We start from the raw sequence: 26,269 nt of genomic DNA, 5'->3' as shown, positions 1-26,269 counted from the left end.
TCTGAGGTTCCAGTCTTCAGCATAGACAAGGTTGTGTATCATGTAATACTGACAGCAGCTTGTGTAAACCTGGCAAGAATTCCACACTGGATATGGAGCATCATGTGCTGCATTAGATCATTGATATGCTTAAAATTGATCCTTAAAGTGCTCCGCATTGTCAAGAATGTTTTCTCTTGAAGGACATTAAAGTGTCAGTTCCTGTAGCTGAATGCCTTCTCTCAGCTCTATTTAAAAATCAATTAATGCTTTAAATATGTCTGAGACCAGCAGATGACTTTCTCTCTGGGTTGACTGCTGGAACAGTCACTGAGGCAGAAGGTTGGGCAACATAGATAAAATTCACTGTGAGGATATTTTAATTGCAAAAACATGACCGTAAGAATCTACAGCCTCGCTAGCACTTCTGCGAGGCTTAAGAGCAGTGCTTTGAGCTAAATGCTAACATCAGCTAATATAACATCTTAGTTTGAGGTGTTAGCATGCTAACAATAGCTAATTACCCGTAAACACAAAGTACAACAGAGGCTGATGGGAATGTCAGTAATATTAGTCATTAATTATAAACAACTTTGCTACATGAAAGGTCAGGGGATCAAAGATTTTACAATTCATCCTCTGAATGTCCTCACAATAAACCAAGCAACTGCTGCAGAGTTATTTGAATAAAAAACAAAAATGTCAGACATTTGAGTGTTTTAGCTGTCAAGCCTAAAATTTTGACTACGTGACCAAACCCAACCCAAACCCAGACATAAATTTTAAATTTCTGTCTGAACCCAGCCCAAACCCTCAGGTACCACTGGGTCCCATCGGGCTTGGGTTAGGCTATCCACACTATAATCCCAAGTGCCATGCAAAGTTCAGTAATGCCAAAAATCAGTGTCTAATTGTTTAGCGTGCTTAAAGATATTAAAGAGATAAATACCACAGTATAAACTGTATGGCAAATTGTTAACATGGACTCACAGTATCTCAGTTTTAGGGCGCAAAGCATCAAATAGTACTCCCTTACTTATGCCACACTAATAAAGTTGTATCTTGAAACTGGGTGCACCATTAAATCATAAAAGATGGATTAGGTTATGATGAAGATGAAGACAGGGACTTTATCAGTTCCTTGCTGCTGGAACTGATCTGTATCACGTCCCCATCAAACCTTTCCAGATAGGGTCACTTTTGTGGTGATTTACCTACAGTATGACTCCACCTTCTCTTCTGACTCTTACTAATGCCTTCAGATCCAGGTGATACAGAGATAGACGGTTCATGGTGTAAGAGTTCTTCTCAGTGAAATGTCCAGGAACAGATGGAACTACCCATTTGCCATCTTCTGTCACTGACTTTCCATTATATGATTACAAATGGCCTATTTGCAAATTTGAACTAATAATGATGCAGTATGTTCCATCAAAAAGACTGAACAGTAAGCTGCTGCTCAGTATAGACCTGAAATGTCATAAAAATGTATTAATGTACTACGGCACTTCCTAAAACAATGTGACAAAGCTTCACAAAAAAAGGGAAAACTGCATAAAACGACATGGGAAAGTCCCAATTTGGCCAAGAAAGAAGAAAATGTAAAACATTAAGAGCTCCAAAAGCCAAAAGTGAGTCATAGCAAAGCAAGAATAAATTGTCCAGGTCATGAATTTATGACATTATGTGTAATAACCTGAAATGACAGGCCGACGCAGAGATTTTGTTGCTTTGAACACAATTTCAAATTTGGAGTCAGAGGCACTGTTGCAATGTCTCATTAATGGAACATAATGAAAATATGATGAGGATTTAAAGCTCCGGTACAAACTCACCTGATGGTTACACGAACCTCTTGTTCCTGGTAACAGCGGGAGGCAGATGTCTCGGACACCATATGCTGCTGTTAAGGCAGGTTGTGGGCGACATTGCCGTCTGTGTTGATGCCAGGAGGAGATGCTACAGTATTAAATAAAGATGACAACATTTAATTTACTTTCAAAATCATGTTTATTAAATTTAGAAAACGCCATTTTGTTAACAGTTTCGTAGCAATAGCAGGAAAGAACTGAAACTGTAAGAGAGACGTAGATGGGGCCTGGGCCAACCCCTGAGTTAAAAACCAGCTGTATTTCAGAGTTCCTCTCTCCCTATGCTTCATCTCTCTGGGGTCACCTGCATCTAACCTGGCATAGACTAAAAGAGAGAGTCAGTGTGGTAGTCAGCATCTCAAGGTAGAACATCCTAAAGAAATGAGACATAAGAAAACATTGTAGACATCAGGTAGAAAAGTTGATTTGCAAAGTCACTTTTCAAGTCAAGGTATTTCCTGCCAAAATATACCGAATATGCAACATTAACGAGTAATTAGGTTGCCAAACTGTATCGGTATGTAGATTTAATCACTTGGGGAGAGGTTTCTGCACAGCTTGAGGAGAGGAGGACTTGGGGATACTTAGGGATGCAGTACAGACGTAGTCCAAAGAGGAAGTGCAAACAATGTTCATAAGTTGTGTTTGTTGAGGGGGGTTGGGTGGGCGAGGGGCAATGAGGGTATGAGCAAAGTGGGCTGCCCCCCTTTACTCATCAAGGTGCTGAGAGGGGTGACTCTCTAGAAGGAGAACCTGAAATATCCTCAGGGGGGAAAACTGTGAGAGTGCAGGCTCTGATCCCTCCCAGTGACTCGGGCAAGTCAAACACTTTGTGCCATTCGTCTTTCTCCGGGTCATATTTCTGTACTATTTCCACCATGCAGCGATTGTTCCACGAGTATCCCCCTACCACATAGATCTTATTCTCAAACACAGCCACGCCAACATCGCTCTGGCCTCGCAACATGGCAGCAATAGGTGTCCACAGGTCTAAGGCAGGGGAGTAGTATTCACAGCTCAACACATCATCGTAGTCGCTGGTGCCCCGGAAGTGGTTGCCCCCAATCACATAAAGGCGGTCACCCACTGTGCACATGCAATGAAGGCCGCGCACCGTTGTCATGGGTGCTTTCTGAGTCCATTTATCTGCATCTGGGTCAAAGCACATCAGCTCCTTCTGAAAAGTGTCATGAGTGATTCCCCCTGCAGCAAGAAGAAAAACAAAGCAGTTAAGCTTCCACACTGATCATTTGGGGGAGGACAACAGCTCTATAGACTTGTCAATCTGACCAATCGATAAAGCAGTCACACACGTCAACCCACAGCTTCGTTTATCTAGGCTATATTGAGCTCAAGCTAAAACTCTGGAAATGGTCATATTTCATTCAGTAGGAAAATTAGAAAAATCTCACCTTTCCTCAAACTTCCATTTCTCAAACATTAATTCAAACTCAACAAACGATACACAGGGCAAAGTGTGGCTTTACAAACTACATTCACTGGCCACTTTATTAGGTAGACCTATACAATTGTAGGCAGTTCAATGCAACACATTTATGACAATTTCATCAAAAACTGAAACATCTTGAGCTTCATAGCGGAAGTGCTGCATTGAATTGCATACAACTGTACATGTGTACCTAACAAAGTGGCTGGTGTGTGAAGAGTGACATCGACATTCGTTCAGTCCTGTTTCTACGGTGTGAAATAATTCTTTCTGATGAGCACTCAGTACAATGAGGAACACCATTACAAAGCGTTTATGCACATAACGCACAGATCGTAGATGTTGGGACAAAAAAAAGCTGAAGCAAAGTGCGGAGGGGAAAAAAACGGGACATGTCTACAGGGAAGGCTTAAAATAAAGAGGAACACAATCCCAGCATGCATTTGGGTGGAAGTCAGCCCACCCCTCCCCCCAGGCAAAGCGACTAGCAGCAAATGCAGTGAAGATTTGCAGAGCATACTGAATAGAGGCAGAGCCCCAGTGATGGTGTCCTAGGTTTATTGTTAAGGCCTAATCTGTCTAATCAAGTGCCATGACATCTGTGATGCCGTACCTCCTTCACTGATCAAATCCAAAAACAGTACATCCATTTTCTTTATCCAAGCAGTCCACGGGGCAGTGTGCTATTAAAATCCTGACAACAGAACAGTGCTGGAGTCGACGTAGGGTCCTTATAATTCCTCTCAAGACACCCTGCTGCAATTCTAATTCAGTTCAAGAGCTTTGGCCTTCCCCTGTTATGACGACGTCTGATCAGCATCCTAGCACACTAATGTCTAATAATTGCCATTAGTGAGACACTAAGAGCACACAGAGAGAGAGAGACGGGCTAAAAGCTGCCCCTCCAGAGACAGCGCAGAACAGATGTGATTAACGTTTGTACTGTCTGCTACATATATAAAACATTTCCTTGTACTGTAGACATAAAATAGCTGCAAAGTCTCCTTGTAAAACCAGTCAACTGCTTGGATGGTTGAATCAATATCCGCACAGCTGGGACCCAAAGAGAAGATGGAGAATAGCCCCAGGGGTGAGGCAGAATAAAGGGGGCTCAGCAGATTCCAAAAACACTGACCACAATGATAGAGTGTCCAGACTTGAGATGTAGTGTAAATATCAGCTTCTAATGATCTGTGCTTGTCCCTGAACAAACTAATGTATAGTCAAATCCCTCAAGGATGCGCACTGATCTTTTTTTTTCTTCTTCTATAGGACTGCTAGGAATATATGAATCACCATAAACACGCAGCATGCCCTGTATGGATTGTAAAAGCTAATGAAATTTCTCTGGCTTCAATTCACTTTTGAGATCAAATTAAAAACGCACAGTGCTTTCCAGTTCTAGTCCAAATTCAGAAAAGATATATTGAGTTAGCCTTTGTTCTCCACAGTCCGTAACAACACTGCTGAAGTCGGACTATCAAGTTCATCTTACAGCCTTTTGATATTTCAGTCTGGCGCTCAGTCCCTGCAGCGGAATATGAAATTGTACAATTAAACAAATTTTAGCTCCTTCTCTCTCTATATATATAGTCATTTACTCTGCAGTGAGCAGGAAATTTAAAGTTCAGACTCTCATGAGTCATCATCATTTAGGGTCATCACTAACAAATGTTGAGTCATACAATGTTTGTAGAATTTTTAGCAGTGTGTCATGGACACTACTTGTTTCATTCCGCTGTGAGAATTTTTAAGGGCACTATATAAAGAATACATTTCACACTCAAAATGGCAGAGGAGAAACATATTGCAGCGCACTATACGGTTAACAGGGTGCGATTTCAGACAGTCTTAACCCCCACGTTATTTGCAAGAGTTTCAATTACACTGTGTCAAGTCCCACCAAATCTGGTGTGGAGAAGGCTTAAAGCCATTAAAGTAGATCACCACCCATTTCTGTGTAAAAGTTATCCAATTAAGAAATACTGGTTTGAGGTTATTACAACTAAAAAATAATGGGTCATAATGAGCATTTTTACAAATACTTTAAAATGCCACAATAAATGACTGAGAAATGATTTAAAATAATCACAAGTCATAAAAACAATCCCAAACTGTTGACTGGGAGGATTCATCTGTCATGACACCTCAGTGTAAATTACTCAAATCATGCAGTGTCCTCATTTTAGATGACTCAGTGAATCATTTTAACAAACGGTCTGAGCTGTATGATCATGCAGATTGTAACTTCTCAGCAAGAACTGTGAACCAGCAGTGTGGCTGTGCACCGGTTCAGTACTCGTGTCTGAACTCTGCCACACCGTTTGAGCTGTGATGGTCAGTAGGCTGAGTGCATTTGTCGGCTTCAACCAACTGACAGAATACCTTCAGACAGCGCAGAAGCACAGTCAGAGAATGTGAGCTGATCTGCAGCGACAGACAAACACAGGACTTCACTTCAGGACGGGTCACCAAGCACATCAATACTGTAATCCCTGGCACTTGCCAAATCATGTGGTCTGTGTGGTTAATATGAACTCATTAATGGCTCAGTGTATTGTTACCTTTCACACATGCATGCACAGAGTGGTAGTTCTTCCTGCAACACTTCCATGTTTTATTAAAAAACACTGTAGTGGGTACTATGAAATGTTTGAAGCACTGAAGCAATAAAGTATATTACAGATAAATGGAACTAATAAGGTAGGTAATTTGCTGTGTAGTGACTTACATAACACTGGCAAAGGTTTTTGGGAATAATGAGATCTGTGGATAATGAAATTAAATTCAAAGGTTGTGTGCACTATAATCAAAATCAGAGACTATCTAATAAACAGTGTGTATGTTAGTCATCGCCCTATGCTGTAAATATCCTAAACTATAGGTCTGGGATTTTTCAAGGTGGTCTTAAGACAATCTTGCCATGCCCATAAGTACTGCATGTGCAAACAGGTCTTAGTTGTAACTCCTGCTCTCCACACCAACCTCATAGCTTTTCACCCAAAGGTCTATTGATGCTTATTTAGGAAAACTTTCCCTGCTGAGCTCTTGTGGAGTCAAAATGGACATAATGCACCGTTTACAAAGCTGAGAAGGTTGCGTGTATATGGAACCCATTTCTACAGTAGGACAGGTGCCGTAAGACAAACTGAGAAGTACGTTTGTTGTCACCAGTGAAGCCAACAACAGCCGATAAGGGTGTATGTGCAAAAAAATACATAACACAACGTGTTAACAATTAACCAAACTAAAGTTACATATGTGTAAGACATATGTGCAGTAATTATACTCAGCTGTGCACCTGCAGTCTATCATTCTCTGACTCAACCCAAATGTTAGTGTACGCCAAGATACCTCTGGGAAAAACATATTTGATTTGTACTTGAGTTTTTGGTTCAGCTCATGTTCCATCCACTAACATGGAAGGGGCGGAATTTATGACCTATACTGCAACCAGCCACTAGGGGGCGACGAGCGGTGGCTTCATCAATGGGTACAATAAAGAGAAATTTGTCTTAGACTGTAATTTTGAAAGCTACTGACTTGAATGGGACAGCTGAAGCATCACTTGAATCTCAGATGAAATTTAAAGTGCACTTTTTGACCAGAAAATAACTAGAAAAATTGACATACATTGTTATTTTAGTTTTTCACTAAAACATCTCTACATATCTAGCGTTATGTTGGTGTATGCTCAGTTTTTCACTAGATTTTACTCCAAATTTCTGAAACTGACAATTATATATTTGCAACAGTTTATTAACATTGTTTATAACCGTGTGTGGCAGAAGTTGACAATACCCACAGCCAGAAGGGATTAACACAGGCTCTTCTGTGTTACACCTCCTACACAGGTTTCAGTCCTCTACTTTTCTCCTTCCCGATTTCAACCCCCCCCAACTCCCACTCCCTTTGTAGCCTGGTGCTGGATTAGTCACACTGAGAAACTAGGACTCATCTCCATAATGCAGGATTTGTTTTCAATCCTATGAAGGGAACAAGTATGGAGGTGACACCTAAAGATCAAATACTGACTGCTAGAAGGCCCGGTCTCAGTGTCCACCCTGTGCTCAGCATAGATGAAACTAATGCGTTAAGAATAATTTGTAGAAGTCTGGCGTAGCAAGTAAAAAATATATATATATAGTACTAGCATACTGTTAAATATCTCAATAAATCTCTCTCATTGCAACCCTCTAATGCATGTGTCAATTACAGACAACTATATCTTGACAGTATCTTAGTTTGAATGTTTCCATTGAACATGAACAACACACACACACACACACACACACACACACACACACACACACACACACACACACACACACACAGAGCCCTCTGTCAATGACTCATGGCAACACATGCCATGCTGTGGGGCTTGGAAGAAAGTTATAAGATGAGGTAAGCACAGAATAAATTTTAAGGTCTTGAATGTTACAAGATGTAATCATCCATCTGCTGCTATGACAGGCTTAAGAAGAAAAGAAGGATCTAACTGGAATCATAGTGCACTGATATTCATTCCAATTATTACTACAAGAAATTAAATCTAGTTTAAAACTCACCACACATTGGCACAACATTAGAAATCCTTCATTATTTGGGGAAATTACAGAGGAACTTACTTAAGCTCTCTGGAGCTACTTACCTGAAATATACATATAGCCACCGTACACTGTCCCAGCATGGCCGTAGTGTGGCTCATTCATTTTGGCAACATACGTCCATTCATTTGTCCTTGGGTTGTAGCACTCCACAGTAGCTTGAAGAAAAACATGGGAGGGAAGAAACAGATCAGTAGAAAGAAGGTCAAGACAACTATGAAGGACAAGCAGCAGCGATAAGGCCTTGGAGGCTCTCAGCGTGCGAGCGAAAACAGGGATTTAAGAATACACATCCCCACAACCCCACGCTGGCTGCACAGGAAATGAGAAGAATTTACAATCCTTTATCTTCAGGTCCCTGAAGATGGTTTCACTAAGGACCCAGAATGGTGACGCTAAGATTTGGAGGTGACACTGCTGGTGAGTAATTGGTGGTTGGATGACCTCTTCCAAAGGACCAGCTTGTGGGCTCCACATCTGCTTGGGAAAGGGCTGCGCAAAATATTTTATTGCCACCTAGTCCAAACAAGGGGAAAAGTAGCTTCTGAATCAATTAATAGTGGTCAAAAATAAAGACACCCTTTTTAACGGCTTTGGTTAAATCAGTGACTTTATGTTCTTAAAATTATTCATATGGCTTCCGAAATACAGAACTAAGCTCAGGCGGAAGCAGTGTGAGCCATCCCTGGGCCTGCTGGGGAAATCTCAGGGGGAGGGGGAAATGAGTGAGTGAAAACCTAGCTCTGCTTGCTCAGCAACTATCATCAAAGTGACCTTGAGCAGTGCACAAAATCTTGAAGCTGCTCAGTGGAAGTGGTCCAGACATATTAGAAGACAGGAGTTGTACTGAACAGATCTAAAACATAGCAGTTAAATGATATGAATGCAGAGCAGGGTTAGACTGAAAAAGGAATAATTGATGATAGCCTGACAAGTGAATAAACTTAATATTGTTGATTTACCTGAATACTGCTGGTCCATGTACAACAGAGACCAACATCCAAGCAATTTAATTGAAAGACAAACTTATTTTAAATTGAACACCTTTTAAAAATCACATTTAATCAAATTTTCCTGTGATCACCTAAAAAGGTCACATTCCTGATTAATATGAATTTTTCCCTGCTGATTTTTCACCAGAAATAAATGGTAACACTCCAAGAGTCATGCTGAAAGCAAATGACATTTGGTAACAGTTCCAGTGTGCTACAAAGGAGTATGTAAGAAATACTCTGATTGGTCATTATTATCTGACCAGTGCTTCCTAACATGGTGGTCGGGGACTGTAATTTTAGCTTTGATACTGATTTGTATGAAAGGCCCAGAAGCCAATACAAATTGAGAACCACTAACCTATAGATGTCTTAGCTGACCTTTACATTCTGGTTTTGCAAAGCACGTCATAAAATGAGCCTACGTACTGTTATAGCACGCCATTAAAAGCCAAGTTTACACATTCCTGGATTCAACTTTATAATACCGTCACTGTGTATCTATAAAATTAAAAACTTCTATTTTTTAATGGGAAACCAAAATATTTTTTCTCCAATTTGTGACAGAGGTGAACAATATAGTAACTGCTTTTAAAAGACCTACAGAAGGACTTTTATTAGGGTAAAACTGAAGTGATTTTACTGAAAAACCTATATTTAAAGTACATCTTAACTAAATCTAAGTACAGTATATCAAAGTGAGGAAGGACAGCATAAAAACAAGATCCTAATTAATTTCAAAGACAGAATCAGCACAAGACCAGGCCTAACAGGGAATGGAGTATGACTACCTAACTAAAAAATGCAAAGTGAACCAATTAGGACTGAAACCTTCATCCTGTAAATATCCGTCTTGACATTTTTCTTTTACATTCTGAGCATTTTAGATGTAACAACAACGGCACACCCGTATGACCTACCCTCACTAAACAAACATAATACAGGGGCTGGGCACATCCCGAAAACACATCAAGGCTAAACCACATGCAGAGAAAGGGCAGTGAAACATAAAGCTGAAGAAGCCAGTGGTATAGACAGGCAGCGAACTGGGGCTGTGATCTCTGGTCTAATTATAACCCAGAGGAGAAGACTGCTCACACAGTGGCCTCTCTCTGTCCGCTGCAGTCGCACAGCTGAATTTAAGTACTGGGTGGCACCTCTCTGTGGTCCACAGTTCCTCAGCGTAAACAACCAAACAGCACTGAACAGATATAAATATATCAGTTCACCAAAAGGGTTAATTGGGAAGCCAGATGTAACAGGATAATATTTTAACTATTAACAGCATCAGATTACAGGCTAGAAATGACTTGATATGATCGCATCATAAATCACTGACAAATCCAATGCGATGTTTCATTTAATCTTTTCTGCCACAACAGTTTGCTCCTACAAACCAGTGTTATGTAATACAGGGTTGTAACAAACACAATCACTGTGTGGAAGCATTTACCTGGTGACCTGGTATGTGCTGAGACTGTATCAGTAAATTAAACTCAAGAGAAATACTTAAGGGTACAGGCTTTGGTTTTATTGTATTGGACAGCACTATATAAACGGTTAAAACACATCTCCATCAGTAGAATGTAATGAGACCCAGAAGACAACTTGCCAAAATATAGGAGAGCCTCAAAAAAATAATGAAGCAGGGTGGCGACCGAGTGGTAACTGAAACTGAGACTTTATGATAATATTACATGAACTGAAATTGCAAAGATGTTCACGATAATATCCATATCCTCTTAATTGTTTTCAATTACACCGAGATTATGCACATGACAAGTTTAAACAGCAAATGATATATAGCCACAACCGCTGATTATTTCACTACACTAGCTCCTTGACATTTAAGTGTAGAGTCACATATAGTGTTAACTAAAGGCTTCTACTGTAACTTATAAAGAATGATCAAACAAACCAGTAGGGTTATAAACTTACCAAGCTCCCCGGCAGCATTCCTTCCACCGACAGCATAGAGGTGTCCCTTGAGTGCACTGAGGTGGAAGAAGGTACGTTTCTCGTTAAGGCATGCCACCTGGATCCACTTATTGTAGCGAGGGTCATACCGAAACACGGTGTCCACTGCCGTTTTGCCTTTGGTGTCATAGTTGCTTTGGCCGCCCACCACGTAAAGAAAGTTGCCGATGACTGCAATGCCGTGTTGGTAGCGAGGTGCATCCATGGGTGCTAGCGCCTTCCACTCATGAGCTTTCTCATCAAACAGACGCAGCTCCTTACTTACAACAAGCTGCTGGCGTAGAACGCCGCCCAAGGTGACCAGGTGGGCACTGTCCGAGCGGATGGCTGTCCGTTCTGACTGCATGACTGGCTGCATGTAGGGCATCATTTGGTAGTTGCTAGCTTCCAGGAGGAGGTTGACACAAGTGTTGTCTGTGCGCATGAAGTCCACTGTCTGCACGTGATTAATGAGCTCCTGTGGGTTCATGAGTGGAAAGCGGATGTTCTTCATGAGCTTTGGGGCATAGTCCATACGACCATCTTCGTAGCGCAGCCAGCGGCAAGCAGCTTTGAACAGGTCTAATTCAGTGCAGTGTTTCAAACTGTTACTGGACAGTACAAAAGCCAGCCTTTCAAATGGCAGCTTGACAAACTCTCCAGTGCCCAGCAGTGAGGGAAAGTTCTTCAGGATGAAGTTGTTGACATATTTGTCCACCTCTGTGAGGTTGTATGTGTTTGCAATACGTCCCACCTCTACACAGTTGTCAAGAGAAACCTGCAAAGAGGAAGAAATCAAAGTCTTGGAAAGCTTCAAATCACAGGCCATAAATGACTGGACCTTCCCAATTTGTACACAGAACCTTGCTTCCTTAGAAGGATTTTCAGTATTTGAGTGATGCTGCAGTCAACTAACAGAGTTTACATAAAAGTTTCTGCTTTCCCCCATTTAAATACTGTAAACAATACCATTTTTAGACAACTGTCAAGAGAAATAAGCAATTTTAAAACATCAATATGGGCTCTAGGAATAATAATGATAAATTAATCACTGGTTGCCACCCTAATCTGAATCCACGTTAGTTCATTGTAGTATAATTTTAACGGTGTATTGGAAAGTTAAAATTAAGTACACAACAGAAACAGGCCAAAAATCTATTAAAATCATATGAGCAATTCAGAACATTTTGCAGTTTTAATATAAAGAAAATGTTTACACACACACTGATTGCTGCTCTTTGCTCTATCAGAGCATCTTTAACATGTTAACTGACCCCAGACCTGTTCAACAACTTGTGACATAAAACTGAAAACGACAGAATCGAGAAAAGCTGTGTACTGAGCAGTAATGTGCAGCTGTGGCTTACATGTCTGTTTCCTTACCCCCGATATAAGAAACACCTTGCAGAAGTCCAGCACAGGAAGGATTTGCAAGAAGCTGGCCGCCTCGAGTGTGTCTTGCAGATTTTCCATGTTGAGTGACAACTTGGCTGTGTAGATAAAGTCAATGATCTTCTTCAGACCTATTCGGTTAACTCCATGGAGCTTGATGCACATCAAGTCCTGTTCTTTCATTCCACCTGCATCAGGAGAGAGGATAGGATAAGAAAAAGTAGATGTTAACGTGTGGTACCACTCGTACTTAATCTTATTTGACTGACAGGTCTGTGAGCAGACACGCCTGTTTTATTTTTAGAGAACTTACTTGAAGAAAAAAGCCAACGAAGATGAAAATAAATCATGCATTATTAATTTCAATGCATGTCATGATGCATATGCTATTTAAATGTTTTCAGTATGAAAGGATTTATAATAAAGGAATGGACTTAAGGACTTAGGAAGAACCCTTTGCTCAGCATCTATGCTCACACAGCTCACATCACTAATAAGCGTTCCCCCACTCCAAATACAGTTTCTCCTTACTCCTACATTAACAAGCTATTTTCTGTTCTAATTACAGAGCCTTCTTCATCTTAATCACTTAATTTAAATTCCAAATGTACTTCCACGGCTGCCATGAAACGAGACCCAATGTAAAACTGATAGCTGTTCCAAAATTACAATTCACCTTAATTGCTCATTATATACTATGTAATGCAAATGACTAGGGTGCTAAATGACTAAGCAAAGCTGCAGTCATGAAAAATGAACACCCTTATTTGAACAGGCTACAGGTTAATAGAAGGTCCAATCAAAGCAATAAAGCCACTTCCAATAGCAAACTTTCCAGATTTGTTTGAGTTTAACTCAAAAAAAAAAAATCAAAACAAAGCAAAACTGTCTGTTTCATCTAAAAATAAGATGCATTTTTACAGTTAAGTATTGCTTGAATGGACCCTTTACACAGTGCATATACACACAAATGGGTGACAAATGAAAGCAAAGACCAACATTAAGTGTCTCAGTACAGTGTTGGGCCACCATGTGCCACTAGAAAAGCTTCAGTACTCCCTCATTCGGTGTCTTGAATTCCTCATGAGGTAAAATGAGAGCAACATGACTGTAAAAGGATGGAAAATGTTCGCTATAAAAAAAAAAGCTGTACCAAATATTACAGTACAGGAGGACAGAAATGCCTGTGTCACAGCAACAGGCCCAAAAAGGTGCATCGGTGTACCTGGAACCAGTAAACTGTTCATCCCCCTGGTGAACAGTTCTTCTGGTCTGAGTGAGGCTTTGCAGACCCACCTGTGAACATGGCTTTGAAATAGTCGGAGGAGGATGCCATCATGGCACGGTGCACAGGGAAAGCTTCGTCGCCGTCCCCGGCCACCAGCGTGACATCACATAGCAAACCCTCTATCCTCAGCTGGTCAAATCCCTAAGGGAACAGGAGGAAAATGAAGACATGAGTTACTTGCAAAGACGAGGTGAAATGAATCTAATAAATATAAAGAATACATTTCCCACCAAAATATGAGAAGAGCTCACTATATATGTGGCAGTCTGACTGCGGCCTGCTTGTTTCCTCGACTGTCTTGCATGTAACTGGTCCAGAATTAGATATTTAGAGCTGCAGCTATACTGTACCCTTGTAGGCGTAGCAACATAGCGTTTCACAGCAAGGAGGTATTTGCCACAGTATATCAGACTTTGGCGGATGCAACCTACTGCTTTTTCTCCTCCCCTCACCGTTTAATCTCTTGGCTGCTTCATGCTAAAGGATATAAATTTACAGCCTGAGCTTTTTTGTGTGCTACTTTTCCAAAACACTGATGACTTTTCCCAGATGGCAGCACGTCCTTGTCTGTGTTTATGGTGTTTTTACATTTTTTTATATCACCAGTGGAAATTTTGCGCCACTAATTTAGTGAATGTCAGTGTTTACAATGAATTTTTATTTAAGATCTGACCATTTCTGACTTGGACGCTTTCTGAAATCAATAATTCAGCACATGTTGGAATATGATGGCATCCGACTCACCACAGTGACTTTATACCTGCTCATTCCCATGGGATCTAAAACAACAGCAAAGGGTTATTGCCCATCTTTTTGGCTGAAAGCTTGACATAACACCTGGCCTTCGTGTACACTGTCATGCTTTTGGTTTTGTGTGCTGCTGTCATATCAACAGACATCCAAACATGCTGTGTTTCTGATGACTCTGACCCAGCTCAATCCACTTTCACGTGGGCTGTTGCATCGTACACAACATGTGCACTGGTTTTAGCAATGTCCATCTGGACAACAGAATCCCAGAGTGATCGACTACAATCACTGACTAAGTAAACATCAATACAGTATATAAACAGCCTATGTCACAACCATATTTCATGACCACATTTCTTGGGACAGTTATGATGTTAATCTAAATTTTATTCAGTTTGTCTGTCTTGAAATGTGGGAAGTTCACTGAGCCGTGCACTATTCATTACCTGGAATGAGCCTTGCTGGTAATGGGCCTTCCTCAGTACTTCTCATATTTATAAACTTGCTTTTATTTGGCTGCATGGCTATTTTGCCTCTTATGAGTCTGCCAATATATTTATACTATATTATGGTTCTTCAGAATTATTCCCTATAACCAGCTCTGTGGTTTTCGTGCATCGTAATTCTAAAGATAAATCACATGATACAATGAAGCACACATTTTTATTGTTTTATTTCTGGTAATATTTGGAAATGTTCAGCCTAACCCTGGACCTCAGTAGGGGCACAAAGACACCTGCAGAATTTAAAAACAGAGCTGGTTTTATTCAAATTAAATATCTGTACTTTAGTAACATTAGTTTTCATTCGTATCTTTGCGCAGTCAACTGAAGCTGATGTTACTATTCTATCTGAAACACTGCTTACAAACGATCTTGGACAATGATATCATTACACTTGGGGTGCCATTGTGTCCTGTGCTCATGGCCTAGGGCTGGAGGAGTCCAGGAAAACATTTTGAACTCTTGGGTTTTAAATCTTGAAATAATTATGGGTGTGACAGGGTGTTCAGCAGTGAGCGAGTTTCTGTCCTTTCTGGCTTATCACCAGTTTCATACCTATTACAAGGGGGGCATTTTATTCAGCGATCTGAACTGGGATTGGTTCACACCAAAAACCAATGATTTTAAAGATGTACATGTTATGTTGATAGTCCTACATGCTCAAACCTCCTAAACTGTCACTTTTTGGTCTCTTTTTGACTAGACACCCACATAAATACTCAGCAGTTGGTGTGTTTGCAGATTATTTGAGTGGCCATTGTGCTGTAGCAGCTCTAAGAGACAAAGTCTGTAAAACCGAGCCTCAATTAATTATTAAAGTAGTATGAAACACTCTGTAGAACAAGGTTTCCTCTGAGTTAGATGTGCTCTATTTTAGGCAACTAACAAATCAATGTACAGCTAATGTTGAAAATGTCATTACTTCCATGCTGCCACTGTCGGTCTTAATGACCCCAGAAAGTTCTAGAGATCATTAAATCCTTATTTTCTCACAAAAACTGCCTGCATTATTAAGAACTCAGCTACTGTAGTGTGTCTGATAGACCTATACAGTGAACTACTGCAATGGCCATTTTTTGGCTTCTTCCAGTTGTTTATTTTTTTGACTTTAGCTTTCAAATTCAATGTGTCAGAAGTCACTGACTGTGTGGCTGATTTGAGCCAGGTACATGAAGTCTTAGTGAAATTAGATGGAAGGAAACCTGCTAATCTAGATAATCGAGAGGCTTCATTTTTAAAGGGGAGCTGCAGCTCTTACTGGTTTTCCTCTCGCACTCACATTTTCAAGTTCATCCTTGATACAAATGAGATTCCAAAGGTGTGGAAATTAGTTTTGTTTTTTTTGTTTTTTTTTGCACATGTAAAGGTGGCACAGTTTCTTTTTTAAATAATTAAAAGACCATTTCCCAAGCTGTTTGTGCGTGTTAAAATTCCTAAAGCACTTGAGTACTTATTTGCTAATATTAATTAATTACTACTGCTGCTGCGGTGAAAGCTATAATTGATGGACAAGAAGGAGAGCTGTGCAACTTTATTTACTGCTTTCTCTATCACCTTTGATACTGTGGATCATGCCCTGGTTTACTAATTACCTATCAGTTTGTGAAAGTAAGGGGCTCATTTCTAACTGGCTCGACTGTGGTTAATGGGCTGTGCCGAGGTTCTGTGGTCAGCAAGCTTTTATTCGCTCTTTATATAAATAATTTAGGTGGTGCACAGGGAACCTATAGTTATTTTATGCAGATGATACAATTTTAATAGTTGTGTAGTTAAGGTGCAGTTTCCATTTAATATCCTAATCCTCCTCTGTTCTAAGTCTATTTGACCCTCCATACATTGCCACCTGGTTTTTAATTTGTTTCATTTGTGTCCTAGATACTGGCTTGTCCTTTTGGAACTTGTAATGGTGTCGTTCTAGCTAGGTCCCCCTTGAAAAATCTGTTGCTAAATTCAATGGGGTTCTCCTGTAATGATGATTTTTATACAATTACTTCCAAATGCACCAGCTAACTAAAGCTAATTGATTGACAGCCTATCAAAATCATCATCATTCCTTTCCTATGCTCTGAGAAAAAAAAAAAGTATGAATAAGCAGTTAAAGCAGCCAACAGCGAATCATTTTCATTCAATGAGAGCTGGTGGTGAATGGCAGCCATTGCTGTGGCAGCAGGAAACAGTGCTATACCAGCTATATGACAACTTTGGGGTGCTCCTAACTATATGCAAATCAGCGTTGACATGCCAAAGCAGCCTGCTTCTTCGAAGTGGTGTAATTTTGACAGATTCTTCAGCTCTCTGCTTTATGGGAGCCATTTTGTTGTACTTTTTGTCGGCATTGCTACCATTAAACGGATGAGATATAAAGTGTGGCTACACTTCAGTGAGAGGGTAATTAATGTTCTTTCTCGATATGATACGTACTTCAGCTGTTGAGTGATTCAAAAACATGAAACAAAATAGGTCACTTCAAGAACTTAATATATTCCATTAAAGCTTTTCTGTTACATTGTTGATCAGCAATAAATCATGTTGTGCTCACTTTTCAAATCAAATTACACAGAAACTAAATCCCAAATGCTGTTGGTTAATCACTGCAATATTATCTAAGCTGTTAAACTGTATCCAGTAATTCATGCCTTGGGCTCTTTTTGGCATTTTTCAGTGTGTGGAGACTTTGATATAGCTTTATCTGAAATGATGCTAAGTAATCTGAATCAGTCTCACTAGACTGCAATCAGCCAACTTTTATGGACAGAGCTGTATACCCTATATTACTCACATGATCTCTAAAGGAAAGGGACAGATATAAATACTATCAGACTATGATAAGTAACTAAACATTTTCATAAAGTGCCGTTATGCGTCTCAACTCTCACCTGAAGAACGACTGAGCTATGTGTGTTGCTTGTGAAAAATCGAGTGTTTCCAGTCTTTGATGCCTGAAGGTGAGCAGAAATGCCCATATCACCATAGCCCAGGGCAACTTTCATGTGAGCGTCGTCGTCCTCCACAAGGGATCTATTGGGACAGAGGAAAGGTGGTTTTACTTCAAAAGGGTGGCAAAAACACACGTTTCCATCTAATTTTAGCTTATGGAAAGTAGGACAGAGAAATCTTTCAGGTGCCACTATTTAAGGACATGGTGGGTGGTAGCACCCTAATTGTTAAGACAAATTGTCACCTAAAAGTTTCAGGTTCATAAGCCTGGAGCCGCTGAAAACACAGAGAGCATGAACAAGGCATGCTCCACCTTTCCCAAAGTGCTTTTGAACAACAAATTCAACTATTCAGTGATCAACTATGATAACACCACCTGTCAGATATTTTCTCATAACATCTGTAATCAGTGAAGCTCATATGATCACTTAGAAGATAACTTTCTAGACTGTAAACTATAAAATACCCATGGCTGATAAAATGACATATTAGCAGTTATGTTGTGCAAATATACGATTCATGCATATGCAAGCATCTTTTTAAGATGACAAACTCCTAAGTATAAACACACTAAATTAAAATTTATTTCTAAAGCTAGAAAAATGTGTTGTGAAATCCTAACTGTTTATGCTTTAGAGCTTTTATAAACCTACTGATGCAGCATGATAAGTGGTATGACCAAGCTTACAAGTAACACACATCACCCAAACAAATCACATCTGACGTACCACCAGTACAGACTATGGTAATGGTACACTGGTTTAGTCCATTCAACAGTACATTAACAACTGGCCAGAATGTCTTCAAACCTATGAACATTCATGATCCTCTGAAGATGAATGTTCCCATAATCTTTAATCTAGTGCCACTGTCAAGTCAAAATCTATTTGCTTGATTTACATGAAATTTGATGTGGATATACAGTGTACCTACAGAACGAACTGTGGTCTTTAGTGACACTCTGCCTTTTAGTTTAGTGCCACAATTGACCATTTTGACTTTGGTGGCTGTTCAAGCTAACACTGAACTCCATAATGCTCCCCAAACTGTGGGTGCGTGTGTGTGAATGGCAGGCAAATTGTATAGTCTTTTGGAGAAAAGTACTACTATAGTGTAAATAAATGCAGCCATTTTCCACTTGAACAAGGTAAATGTCAAAATCTACAGACCTGTCATCCACCCCCCACCCCATTCTTAATAAATGTAAATGTAACAGACATATTTCCAAATGTGTGCCTGGATTCTTTGCAGAAAGAAAAGCCTTTAAAAACAGCCCCTTGCACCATTCCCTGGAATAGATTAGCATTTTTTCATGCATGCTGTTTGCTCCTTCCAACACTTCTGTCTTACAGGCTATAATGAACATCATGGCCCCTGGGGGGGGGCTACAGACAAGACTTTAGAACCCAATACCAACAGTGTGTCACTGAAAACAAAACATCACTGAACCAAACCACTCTAAACAAGAAGGTGAAAATTAAATGACTGAATTCACATTTATGCATTACTATGATAACTTCCCAGTGTATTAAAACTTAAATTATTGTGAAGGCTTATTAGTAAAAACACAACAATGCTGTGTTGTTACACGGAGTGACAATGAATGTTTTGACTCAAGCAGGACGCTCATGGACATCGAAAGGTTTTCTTTTAATAAAGTGCAAAGCTATGGGGTGTATCATCTTTCAGAGTTGAATGATACTAAATAATTTTGAAATGGGCTGCACAGCACTGAGAAGAACATTACTTTTTATAACTGCTGACTAGATTATGAAACCAAGATACAAATGCTGTTATTACATCTCAGTTTTCAGAGCTCAGGGAGAGAAAAAAAAAAACAACTTAGGGGGCAAAACACTGTTCACGACAACTGTAGTAAATGTAAGATTTTTTTCAGAATGTTTAATGTATAATCCAGGGACTACACTACAGCTGAAATGTTGGAGAGTCTTAACAGCCTTCTACTAAGGACAAAAATAAATAAATAAATCTGCTCTGTGGGAACATGACATTTAATGTCTAATCTATGATATTCCTGTTCTCACGGACAGTCTAACAAAAATGTGCAAAAGGATAAAGCTTCTGCTACAAATTGGACCACAACCTGTGATGTAATATGGTGTAAAGTCCTTAACTGCTTCACAGAGAATAAACTGGAAAGATGGCAAATGTGACTCACAGCCCCAGGGGGGGTACTCTTGGGATGTGGGAACATTTTGTGCTGAGAAAACTGACATTAGAGAATAAAGCTCATTTCGGTGAAAAATTCTAACAGTCTGTGGCAAGCATTTGTCATTCTCTATCAAACACCATAACTGTCTCTAAAAGGTGATATCATATGCAAACAATGTGCACTGCACCTCTTTTATTTTGATGTCAAGCTCCTGTGTACCTCTTTAGAAAAGTGAGTGTGCTGCCTCTAGAAAAACAGTTGGCCTGGGGCTTAATTTGTAAAACAAAAGACTATGAAACAACCCACCTTTGGGTGACTGAGTAATCCAGATGTTTAAGTGCCTTGACCTGCTTTGTGTCTAGTGCACAGACCAAACTGCTATGTACCACAATGGTGGATAACATTCTATACTCCATGCAATATATAAGATGACATAACAGTCAATGAATGTGGCATATCCGAGACATAGAGAGCATTCATTTTCAGATTAATATTGGCTTGGCTTTCCTTTTTCAAAAGTGTCTGGCTCAGCATAGCAGTAAATGTGTGTCCTTACAAAAGGCCCATGAGCATTGCTGAGTGCTTGTCAGATATCGAAGACTAATGGTTTTTAGGTGGACATAATGAAGCAATTCTAGGTCCTTATGCAGATGAACACTTGATTTTTTTTTTTAATTTGTGGTTAGCAGAGTGGTAGTGCCATCAGTAAGTAGATGTTCCTTGTGCTCTGATGGGACAATCAGCATTTCTGAATAAAGCACTGCTTTTATATGCTATTAAAATGTTTGGCAGACTATTGTCAAAGTCACACAGTTCTTCCTTGTGTTTGAAATGAACATGTTCATTAATGAAGCTGATAGTCTGACATTTAAAAGTTATTTTGCATCAACTGAAATCTTCATTTCTAGTGACAGTGACACAAAAATAAAACAAATGTGAATTGGATAAAGGTTAAAGAACTACACAATGACCTCAATTCTGAATAGCTCCCTTGAGCTAACAGAGATACTTGTCAGATTCACTATATGAACATTACAACTACATTCCACCTGATATAGATACATGACTGGAACATGTGTCTGAGTCTTATAAATGAAAACGTTTAGGTGACACTGAGTACTGTAAACATTTTTCTAGGTCTTTAACAGAAGACAAAGTATACAAACATTTTAAAAATCACTTTCTCTGTGTTCAGTAATCACTGCCAATGTTTGTTTCTAATTAAACTTTTAATAAAGAAAGCATGTTCACCTCTAAAACACAGGTCCTGTATTTAAGTCAGGAATCTAGCATTCCTGTCAGACCTTTCTAAGCAGCTCTATTTAGAATAACATATGTTATGTACATCAGTAACAGGTGAGAAAGGAAGTCTTTATGTAATAGATGTACACAGCATTAAACCTTTAAGTGCAATAATAAGGTATAATGGTCTGTAAATAGATGTGTGTTACATAAAGACATAAAGACTGCTTTTCTCTTCTCTTATAGATAGCATACCATTAGGTGCTTTCAGACCAAACTGTTCTAGGGTCTACTCTGCTGGGGAGCCCCGCCAAGAACTACACATATAATGTAGTCCCGTACAACACCACATTTAACTATGACCTCAATAATAAACATATAATTGAATTTATACATTTATGACAACCTCACCAAAAACTGAAACATTTTGAGCTTCATAAACACAAAAGTTAAGGCAGATGTGTTGCACTGAAGTGCATACAGATGTACTGGTGGTGGTAATGTTATGCCTGATTGGTGTATATTCTTTGTTGGAGGAGGAGATTCCTCTCCTGAGATGATTAGACATTTGGGGTATAAACATTGAAAGGTCTAAGAAAGTTTCACTGTCATTCCTTTCGCATGCTGTACATGAACTGAGAAATAGGTAGGAAGACCAAATATGACATGACACATCAACAACACACAAGAGATCAGGAAAACTAGGTACATGATCCCTAGGCTACACATGCTTAAGGTCACTGCATAGGAATCCTGATGATGAATATTTAAAGATAGTGCTTTTTTTTTTAAATGAGAAAGAGGGTGGATCAGTAATGAGGTACACTTTATAAGGAGATGATCTCAGACCATGTCATCTGTGAACACCACCACCACTAAATGCTAAGGAACTGGCATGGCTTACACGGTGGTCACGATCACACTGACACACGGCACAGGCGGTGTACTAGCACATTTACCCCGTCAGGTGGTAAGTCGGACAGGCAGCGAGGAGAGAGTGGGTTGTCCAAAGCACAAAGGAGTGTTGGTGGCTGCCGGAACGAAACGAAGAAGACAATAGCTACAGTATCCCACGTAAAAGTTGTGCTCTTCCCAGAGACAGAGACCAAATGTCTAGTTGAATCGATGACCAGTGAGTGTTTGATGTTATTATAGATAATTGGTGCAATGCAAAAATCATTTATTAGGTATCAAAAAATAATTCATAAACTATTAGTTTGTCAGACACTACTGATGCCAATCGAGGGCTTATTTTAGGTACATTTTGGACATTTTCATGTGTGTCAAGCTCTTTTTAATTTGTTTTCTACTAAAACTGTCTAAAGAAGTTATTCATAAAAATTAAGATGAACCTTCAGAAACACTGGTAAATATGGTACTGCTTTGGTTGTATTTTTACAATTTATACCGTAGTAAACTGTTAACACTTCTAACAAAATCAGAAGGAATTGAATTTTAAAAAATAAATAAATAAAATAAAATGATGGCTAGAGGGCATAATGTTTGTCAAAATGTAAAATTAGGAAGAATTAAATGATCACAAAAAGCTTTAATTTGTGGCCTGACCACAGGCTTGTGCTAGAGCTAAAAGCCCTTTTATCTATAGGTTTAATGAAAACACCAAGATCTGATTATATGCTTATACATTACATCTTAGAATCTTAGATCCACAATCACATTAGTAGTTGGCTGGCACATTCATACTACCAATTAAAAGAATTAATTAGAAGAATCATTACTTTGTATGTACAGTTACTGCACAGGAGAAAGCTTCTGTTTTGAAGGTTCTAACTTGAATAAATATGAACTATGAACTCCCACAAATGCATTAAAAACCAAAAGCTGTGATTAGTTCAGAGCACTACAATTGCTTGTGTTTACATTATGGGACATTTTAGTTTCACAGCCTCTTCCACTTTATTGCAGAAACAAACAATAGGAATGCTATGCCAGGGATCCTTTTGCATGAGCAGTAAAAGTCACTTTCATATTCACCTACTTAGGTTTTGAGCATGAGAAAGAGGGAGCCAAAGGAAGAATTAGAAAGCAGGGGAGGAAGCTGGAGGATTGAAACAGAAATACTGAACTAACAAGGGTGGCAGTCAGTCCCTTCATGTCAGTGGAAAGCTTAAAAACATCCTTCCACTAGTGACAATTCAGGAAGCTAAAGTCAACTTGGCTTTTTCCTGAGGATGACAGTGGAAGGGTCTTAAAAGATTAATGAGCATAGCTTTGCTGCCTTGTCACTGCATTGATAGAAATGTCATTAATCTATTTCAGGTTATGAACATCTGAAAGCCACATGTCATGGTTTCAACAGCAAAATACCCAGTAACCTGCATGGTGATATTTGTTGGAAAATACTTTTACATACATAGTAGAGGGTCACATTTTTTTCTTAAAATAATACATGCTGCATATTTTCTGACAAGATCACCAGGAAAAAATTTACTGCCTGGTCAGTGTTAGCATAACTGTGTTAACTGGTTAAAAGCTACTGGGTGATTAAGTCTTTATAAGACCAATTCTATACAAAGTCTGCTATACACCCTACTTTACAACTTGGAACAAAGGACTAAAATTCCCCCAAATGTGTGTTGCACTAATTAAAAATTGACTGAAGTCCATTTTTTCTTGGACTAATTTTGCACAAACTGCTTTGCATAGCCATAAAACTTTTATTACATTTTTTCTAATTGCTCAAGGTCAGAGTGGACTTAGGTGACATGCTGTTTTAACAGGAAACCAGGAATAGCCTGACAACAAAATAGACAATGTGCAGAAGAATTGGAAGAGCAGCAAGAAAAAAGCAACACCAACATAATGCAGTCTATAAATAAAGGATACCTGAGGCCTATCAACAAAAAGATCACAAGACACCTACTGTCTGGTTGTTGTACACACATACACACACACACACACACACACAGAACCCAAACCCCTCAGAAAAAACCAAGAAAGATGCATGAGAAAGGTAACATGGTGAATGGAAGAGCAACAGTGGCACCTCCCTGAAAACCTGCAGAGGTGAGAATAGAGTCAAAGGGAACATCCCTATTTGAACCTGCAGGCAGGACAACAGACTCTGGAACTGGAGAGTCTTCTGGATTCCTACTATTGTCTATGGACGGCATTTCAAAAAATAATTTGCACTAAACACTGACACTGTACACCAGTGCCTGTCAGCATTAGCAACCTAATGATGAGCCAATGATTTCTTGCATTCTACTGTATATACAAATATGCTTAGATTCATCAGCTGCATCTGTTTAGGCTTTTCTGCAGCAGCACTACATTTTTTCCCCATCACCTCAAATGAAAAATAAAGTTTCAACATTTCAGAAAACTGCATGTAAGCTCTCGTTTTCATTTCCTCAACACACACGTTAAGAAACAGCGCAGAGAAAAGGAGGGAGGTGTGCGGTCTTAAAATTCTTCTCTCATACTGTCTCAGTTCCATCAAACTGAGTTTGGTGAATCCAAAATGACAGTGCACTCCATGAAATATGAATATGTCCACCATCATAATGAAAACATTTTTAATGCAGGAATACAGGAAAAGAAGCCCCCAATCTCTTCAGTGGAGACAGTTCATTTTCTTTTTTGCCCATTCATAAAGTTCCAGTATATAGGAAGCAATCACAGACTATTTCAAACATCTGTGTCCCATGTGTCTGACAAATGCTGTTTGTTCTGCTCATTCTGATGAAAGTGGGCACTTCCCTAATTACTGCCCTGGTGTACCTACCTGAATGGAGAGTTGCAATATGCTATTCACAGACTCAACATAGCTCTTGTAAAATGGTTAAATCACACATGAAAGTCTGGTTTAAAGCAGAATAGAAACTGTAGGTATTAAGTAAAAAAAAAAACTGGTTACTTCATTCATTCATTTTCTACCGCCTAGTCCCTGAACGGGGTCACGGCCGGCAATCAGGTGAAGGCAGGGTACACCCTGGACAGGTCACCAATCCATTGCAACACAGACGAACAACCACACATACACACTCCTATGGGCAATTTAGAGACACCAATCAACCTAAGCTGCATGTCTTTGGACTGTGGGAGGAAGCCGGAGTACCCAGAGAGAACCCACGCAAGCACGGGGAAAACATGCAAACTCCACACAGAAAGGTCCCAGGTGGGGCCCGAACCCGGAACCTTCTCGCTGTGAGGCAACGGCGCTAACCACTGTGCCACCGTGCTGCCCTACTTTGAGTGGGTTATATTTAAGGATGCCTCCATGAGCTTCTGGAAAAGTGCAATAAAAACCTGCAAAATGAAAAACAAAAAACTACCTTGGGTGTCACAAAGTATATAATGATAAATATGTGAAATATCAGAGCCTTCAACAGTATATTCAGTCACCTTTTTGCTTGACTGTGTTGCATTTGCTATAGTTGCCTCACATTTTTGATCAGTTGCAAGGTGTCAAGTAAACAACAAGCTTTAGGTCCAAAGGTATTTCCAGTCACTCTGTCTCACTCTGTCCAGCACAAACCAGTCAGGATCTCCTAATTACTCCAGTCACTGCTACTAATCTTAGTAGTCTGTATGCAATAATGAGTCTAATTACACTGTATAATCAGAGAGCACTTTAAGGTCAAGGCCTTCACATCAAACAGGACTATGGAATTTATGAGAACCTACAATAAAACTAAACTTCAAAAACAAAGTTTTAACCTGCACCACATGTGGTTAACCCAAGCAAGCTTCAGAACATGTTTTCGTGTGGGTGCAGACACTCTGTCAACATGTATCCTTCCATCCATCCATTATCTATACAGCTTATATATATAAACTACATTGTTTCCACAAATAGTGACAAACAAGGCTGCTCTGTATCGTCACTGCGCTATTATTCAACATATGTCAGCTAAGGGCTGATTCCAAATTCTAAACAAAAAGTCAAAAGCTGTGTCAAAGCAACAAAGAATAAATCTAAGTATAATTTCACCTGGATTCATGAGTGGAGAGGCACTGTTTAGCATATATAGAGAAGCTTTATCTAAACAATTAATTGCAGATCCTTGCACGATCACACAGGTCAGAAAAAATGAACCATTTCTATTTTTCATTCCTGGGACTGTTGGTGTAGTGCACCTTCAACTACATGAGGCTAATTAGAAATT

General features: G+C 39.5%; 1 protein-coding gene across 2 annotated transcripts in view; it reads right to left on the bottom strand.

Annotated features, from left to right (window-relative positions):
* Positions 1–1,970: 1,970 nt before the first annotated feature.
* The window catches only part of klhl13 (kelch-like family member 13), a 35,110-nt gene continuing 10,811 nt past the window's right edge, over positions 1,971–26,269 (bottom strand). For both annotated transcript variants that reach the window (XM_020598965.1, XM_020598964.1), the window contains 6 exons: positions 17,662–17,803; positions 13,541–13,673; positions 12,236–12,432; positions 10,835–11,630; positions 7,949–8,062; positions 1,971–3,053 (listed from right to left, as the gene is read on the bottom strand). In XM_020598965.1, coding sequence (XP_020454621.1) covers positions 2,566–3,053; positions 7,949–8,062; positions 10,835–11,630; positions 12,236–12,432; positions 13,541–13,673; positions 17,662–17,803 — 1,870 coding nt within the window. In that variant the 3' untranslated portion in view covers positions 1,971–2,565. The remainder of the gene's footprint in view (positions 3,054–7,948; positions 8,063–10,834; positions 11,631–12,235; positions 12,433–13,540; positions 13,674–17,661; positions 17,804–26,269) is intronic.

Source organism: Monopterus albus, unplaced genomic scaffold (genome assembly GCF_001952655.1).
Source record: "Monopterus albus unplaced genomic scaffold, M_albus_1.0 scaffold39.1, whole genome shotgun sequence".
Taxonomy (NCBI): Eukaryota; Metazoa; Chordata; class Actinopteri; order Synbranchiformes; family Synbranchidae; genus Monopterus; species Monopterus albus.
Note: the sequence above shows the minus strand (reverse complement) of the source record. Positions and strands in the feature narration are given on the sequence as shown.